This window comes from Ruditapes philippinarum, unplaced genomic scaffold, assembly GCF_026571515.1.
Source record: "Ruditapes philippinarum isolate M1 unplaced genomic scaffold, ASM2657151v2 ctg3954_1_1_1_1, whole genome shotgun sequence".
Lineage (NCBI taxonomy): Eukaryota > Metazoa > Mollusca > Bivalvia > Venerida > Veneridae > Ruditapes > Ruditapes philippinarum.
The window spans coordinates 1,410-8,145 of NW_026855626.1; the positions used below are offsets into that span (position 1 = coordinate 1,410).

Genomic DNA, 6,736 nt, shown 5'->3' on the forward strand with positions numbered 1-6,736 from the left:
ATTTTGAATCATTATTCATTTGAGGCAAATTGTTTCTCTGGCAAAATAACATAAGCCTCATAATTAATTATCTGGACATAATTTCACCTTAGTGCAGAATACACCACTCCTTGCGACAATCTTAAACTAGGAAATATATTTGAATTATCCTGGTCTTAAGGCGACCAAAAATGGTTTTGTATAGCACGACAATTGTGTACTTCGCGTTGTGTCTAGTGGAATTTATTACAACAGCACAAGTTTTGATAGAACACTAATTCAAATCAACTTTCAAACAGTTCTTTTATTTCTCGGTTAAATAAGTCACTTATTCCGCGATTACAAAACATATATATCAGACAAAATAGCTCTCCGTTTCTTAATATAAAAAGCGAACAGAACAGTACGTAGCTTAAATGAATAAGTCAAAAAAAAATTCAAGCCGCCCTGACGCTGAATTGGCAAACTTGATTTAACGTGAACTAAACAGTTTCACCCAGAAGTGCGCACTTTGAGACAGCGCGAGCCTATTTTATGAAGTTCAATTAATTATGCAGGTCATCGGGGTTAATTAATCATGCATCCATATTTTGACCAATCGGATCGGTTTAACCGATGTACGCACGTCTCATGAGCTGAAACCCCGGCTATAAAATATCCCATATTTAGAAATGACCGAACTTTTGTGCAAAATAATGCTGACTGTATTTCTTCCTGGTCATCAGTCGTGCAGGAGGCGGAAATACAACAAACCTCCCGGCCGCAATAAGTCACAAATAACTTACATGTATGAAATATGCGCATTTGCATGACCATTTCAACTAACTACCATGTATATACATGAGGCATACCGTTATATAGTGTTATACATGTACCAGTATATTTACCAGAACAAAGCAATAGAAACACATTATACCTCTTTTTGTTCTGTCTCAAGGACAGTAAATTTTCTTCTTAATTCTGTATTTTTTTTCTCAGCTTCCTCCTTATCTTTGGTCCTCTGTGCTTTAAGTTCAGTTAATTCATTTTCAAGTCCCTCGTGTTTCTCTGATAATTTCGTCATTTTTTCTTTGATTTGTCTCAATATTTCTTCAAATCCTTCTGTAGTAATAATGAAGTCTTTCTTCTTCAGCTGATGAAAAAATATCAATTTTGTTACAAAATAATCTTTCTTCTTCCTTTGTTTAAAATCTATGACTTTTCTGAGGACTTTTAAAATCCACTTTTCAACAGGTATCTGATAGTCAGACTTTTTAATTTTCAACATATTGTTTTTCTTACATATATTAACAAACTAAAATACGGTATTTCTTTCTCATATTTTAACATTTTGTAGGTATTTTCATTTGATTTCATCAAGATATGTTAACTTAAGACAGTTGTTATTTAAATTTGACTAAAATTAATTAACCACTTCGAGCACTTTTTTTACTTAACTCTTTTAATTTAGTAAAATGTTCTGATTTTAAATTATGATAATTAACTGTTTAAAGATTTCAAACTTATTATTTATTATGTACACTTACATCTTGAAGTTTCCCAACAGCTTGTTGTGCATCTTGTTGATGTACAAGCTCCTTACCATCTTGAAGAACAGCTATCATGTCGTCAATGTTTGAATTCGCCTTACTTTCTTCTAACTCAATACTGCTAGAGTGAAAAATCTCATTTCGATACTGCCGTACCTAATATACAGAAAACAAATAATGCAACATTCACATAGATACATTGTTCAGCAATGAGACTAAACACAATTCTTAAGTTGAGAATTAAAACTGTAAGAATGAGTTACTTTAAAATACTCCAATCACATAATTCCCTTAAATTGTGTTTAAACCGCAGATTATATAAAAGCGAATGGTATAGAAATGGCTTTTAATAAATGTTATAATTATTTTACTGAAGTAACCGTATTTACTTGTTGCATTTGCTTATAAAGCACAAATAACCTACTTCTGTACATTTTACAGTGAAGCTTAAAATAACAAAAGCTGACACTCAAGTGACAAATGCCCCCGAAAAGGTTTCTTGAGCATTCAGGTATTATGGAAACAGTCATCGATTTTAGCACTTGCCCGGTGGTCAATAGCCATGAAAATTTGTTCGGGCCAGTGTAAATTTTAAGAAAATTAAGTTAAATATATAGTAAATTTAATTATAAACTGGAATTCTGGCCAGTAAATTCAAAATCTTAAATTCATTGACTGTGAAAAGAAAAGAGAATAAAAGTAACTAATTGCTTAATATTGTTTTTGTGAAATGAAGTGCAATTTTTAGCAGACTTAACACCTTGGGACAAGGGTCATGGATGTGGCACAACATCTTGATGTGGTAGACATTCATGCCAAGTTATTTTAAAATCCTTCAATGCATGACAATGTTACACTTTGGAAACTAATGTGTACCTTCGAACTCTTCTTATGAGCATAACTACCTTCAAACTATTAGAGTGTCCTTGACCTTGGAGGTAGGAACATGGGTCTTACACATAACACGTCATCTTGATGTGGTAGACATTTGTGCCAAGTTATTTTAAAATCATTTGATGTCTAATGCCAAGTTTTTTTTAAATCTTTTGATGCATGATAAAGTTATAGTCAGGACACAAATGTGTGTACTTATAATCTCTAATTGTGATAGCATGAGCTTCAGAATTTAAGTGTGACCTTGACCTTTGAAAAAGGACGTGATTCTTGAACGCAACAAAACATTTTCATGTGATAGACATTTGTGTGTAGTTAATTCAAAATCCCTCAATGCAGGACAAAGTTACAGTCTGGATTGTTGTGTAAGTAGGGACGGACAGACGGACATGAGCTTTAGCCACGACACATTGTCTTGATGTGGTAGACATTTGTGTCAAGTTATTTTAAAATCCTTCCATGCATGACAAAGTTACAGTCCAGACATGAATGTGATAATGAGTACCTTCAAGCTATTAGTGTGACCTTGACCTTAAGGGTAGGGACAGGGGTCTTGAACGCGTCTTAATGTGATTGACATTTATGCATAGTTATTTTAAAATTCTTTAATGCATGACAAAGTTACAGTCCGGACACCAATGTGTGTATCTATAAACCCAAATTGTGATATAGTGAACTTCAAAATGGTAGTATGACCTTGACTTTTGAGGTAGGAACGTATTTCTTAGACGTGACACATCGTCTTGATGTGGTAGACATTTATGCCTACTTATTTTGAAATCCTTCGATGCATGACAAAGTTACAGTCCGGACACGAACATGTGTACCTAACTTTATATACCTTATATACTTTAACTTTATTTGTGGAAATGTGAAACTTCAAAATGTAAGTGTGACCTTGACCTTTGAGATAGGGACGTGGTTCTTAAATGCAACACATCGTCTTGATATGGTTGACATTTGTGCCAAGCTATTTCAAAATCCCTTAATGTATGACAAAGTTACAGTCCGGACACGAATGAGGTAGGGACGCTAAGACAGACGGACATACAGAAAGACGGACAGGCAGACGGTGCGATTTTTATATGCCTCTCTTCGGGGGCATAATAATAGTTTTTGTTTACCACCCACAAAAATTACAGCTAGCCAAAATATTGTATTGCCAAAAAATTATTTTTGAACAATTTGAATCATTATTCATTTGAGTCAATTGTTTCTCTGGCAAAATAATATTAGCCTCATAATTATCTGGACATAATTTCACCTTAGTGCAGTAATGGGTTAACTCCTATACAAAAAATTCAATAAAAGTTAACCAAAAACTGCACTAAGGTAACAATAATCTCTTGTACTTTTATACTCAATTAACGGACTAAATCTTACCGTAAAAGCTTAAAATTAATATACTACAAAATTTAAAATAAACATATAGTATACAAAATTAATGGAGTTACCTTTAAAACAACATTATTTGGTCCTGTAACATTGCATCCAATATGACTATGAAAATATGTGTTATTTATGATAACATGAAGTAACCCTGTGCTGTCGGTGTCTACTGCTGATGTCTTGTCCTTGTACCCAGGAGCTTTTATAAAACATTTGGAAATGCTCCAAGGGTCTGTCGACCACTGTTGCGCATCGCTGTTTTTCCAGTTAGGTGCAGGTGGAGTAGAGGCATGATGGTTCACAATATAGTCATAGATGCCGCCACATATGTTGTTCGGACAAGCAATTTTGCCCGTAAAGCAACAGTTGCATTTTACTTGACCAAGAGGACAAACTTTGTTTCCAGAATTCCTTACTGGCTTATGGTCTGGTTTGACTGTTTCAACGTGACATTTGTCACATGTCACAGTTGATGGAAGTGATTTTGAAGACAGAATGATTTGTAACATATCCTTATGTTGTTGGTGAGCTATGTCATTACAGAATTGTGTCAATCCCTCCTTTAAATAATTAAGTCCTAAAACAGCCTTTAACCATTGTTTGATTTTTTCCACGTCAAAGTGACGTTGATGTGTCATCCTGATTTATCAATTTCTAAACAAAACAAAAAAAACAAAGTTATTTATCTTATATTTTATATAAATAAGTAAACAAGGTCTTGGATTGCAATATTAAGTCCAAAATATCAAATAAATATGATATGGGTGGCAGCGTTCCTAAACTAAATCAATTATAGGGACAACAAACTATTACAGGCATGATGGGATTTTTTTTTCATCGGATGATAATTATCTCTGGACAGTTGATATTAAACTTAAATAGAAGCATGTGCTAGATACATTGTGACCATTATATATATGTTAGACATTTGCATCCATCTTATAAAATGCGCATTTTGGCAGTAAATAAAAACACAGTAAGTACCAGAAATATAAGCTTGAATACAGGAATTTGAAAGCAGAGGTAGAAAAAAGTGTTACAAGTTTATCTATGTTTCTTGTTTTCTTTCGAATTTGTTGTTATTGTTACAGTTCAGAAATTGATAAGAAATTGATTAGGTTATGATCAGATACTGGTTAGATTATAGTCAGATATTAGTTAAATTATGGTCAAATATTGTTTAGATAAGGGTCAGAAACTGATTAGATTACGGTCAGATATAGGTAAGATTATGGTCAGAAAAACTGGTCGATTGATTTAATTACGGTCAGATATTGGTAAGATTATGGTCAGAATCTGGTTGCAAATTGGCAGACAAATTAATTAGATTTTTTGGACATAACTGGACATTCAGTCCAGTAATCTTGGAAGAAACACTGGACCGGATCAGTCTTCCCTGAAACAAATAAAATTCAGGAAAAACTAGAAGCGTTTTTGTCACAAAAACATATGTCTCCCAAAACCATGTATGGTCACTCATTTAAATTTTCTGATTGAAACAAGTAGATTGACATGTGAAGGCTGGTTAACATTTTTCTATTTATAGCTCTGACGGTCATTTTGTGCAGCAAAGCGGAACCTGCCAATGATGTTCAAAACTAGGGATAGTTCTGATCATTCCTGTTAAATTTGGTTTGAAATCCCACAAGAAATGTGGGACAAGATTTTTCTATTTTTAGCTCTGGTGGCGATTTTTTGCTGCAAAGGGGGAACGTGAAAGTCTTGGGCAAAACTAGGGATGGAACTGCAGATCACTCCTGTAAAGTTTGGTTGGAATATCATCAGTAGTCAGTGACCTGTGAAGCCCAAACAAGAATTTTCTATCTTTAGCTCTTGCGGCCATTTTGTGCAGCCAAGCGAAACGTGCTAGTGTCTAGTGATGTGCAAAACTAGGGATGGTACTGATCACTCCTGTAAAGTCCCACCATTAGTTTGACCTGTGAAGGCCAGACAAGACTTTTCTGATTTTAGCTCTGGTGGCAATTTTGTGCAGTGAAGCAAAACATGCCGGTGATGTGCACAGCTAGGGATGGTACTGATCACTATTATTAAGTTTGGTTGAAATCCAATCAGCAGTTTCACCTGTGAAGGCCAGACAAGAATTTTCTATTTTGAGCTCTGGCGGCCATTTTGTGCAACCAAACGGGAAATGCTGGTGATGTGCATAAGTAGGGATGGTACTGAACACTCCTGTAAAGTTTGGTTGAAATCCCACCAGTAGTTTAACCTGTGAAGGCCGGGAAATATTTTTCTATTATTAGCTCTAGTGGCCATTTTGTGCAATGAAGCGGTGTGAAGTGCTGGTGATGTGCACGACTAGGGAAGGTAACTGATCACCCCTGTAAAGTTTGATTGAATTCCACACTATGAGTTTGACCTGTGAAGGCAAGACAACATTTCTCTATTTTTAGCTCTGGTGGCCATTTTGTGCAGCCAAGCGAAACATACCGGTGATGTGCATAACTAGGGATGGTACTGATCACTTCTGAAAGTTTGGGTAGTTTGACCTGTCAAGGGCGAACAAGATGTTTTTATTTTTAGCTCTGGTGGCCATTGTGTCGGCGAAGCGGAACGTGCCGGTAAAATGTGCACACCTAGGGATGGTACTGATCAAACCTGTAAAGTTTTGTTGAAATCCAACCAGTAGTTTGACCTGTAAATGGCAGACAAGCTTAATGCGGACGGATGGACGGACGGACGCGAATGCAAAACAATATGACTCTCAAAATAAAAAAAAATATGAAAAAAATATTTTGGTATATGACATATGACCAAGACCTGCTTATATGATATTATGATTATTATATAAATTGTTACAACTTTCAATAAACTTTAAATACTTATTTACTTATAAAACATGATGTGGTGTTTCTCTTATTGTAATGAAGAATAAGGTCAACCAGTACTGTGCATGTAAATTGGAAATTTGTTATCTGGACCAATGT

The 6,736-nt window shown here is 34.9% G+C and overlaps 1 protein-coding gene across 1 annotated transcript; it reads right to left on the reverse strand.

Moving 5' to 3' along the window:
- Positions 1-895: 895 nt before the first annotated feature.
- Positions 896-3,511, reverse strand: LOC132743949 (uncharacterized; the record flags this gene model as incomplete). Its single annotated transcript, XM_060732551.1, is given in 2 exon segments — positions 896-1,111; positions 1,506-3,511. Coding segments are annotated over 2 exon segments (294 nt in total), but the record flags the coding sequence as incomplete, so codon positions are not given.
- Between the last annotated feature and the right edge of the window lie 3,225 nt (positions 3,512-6,736).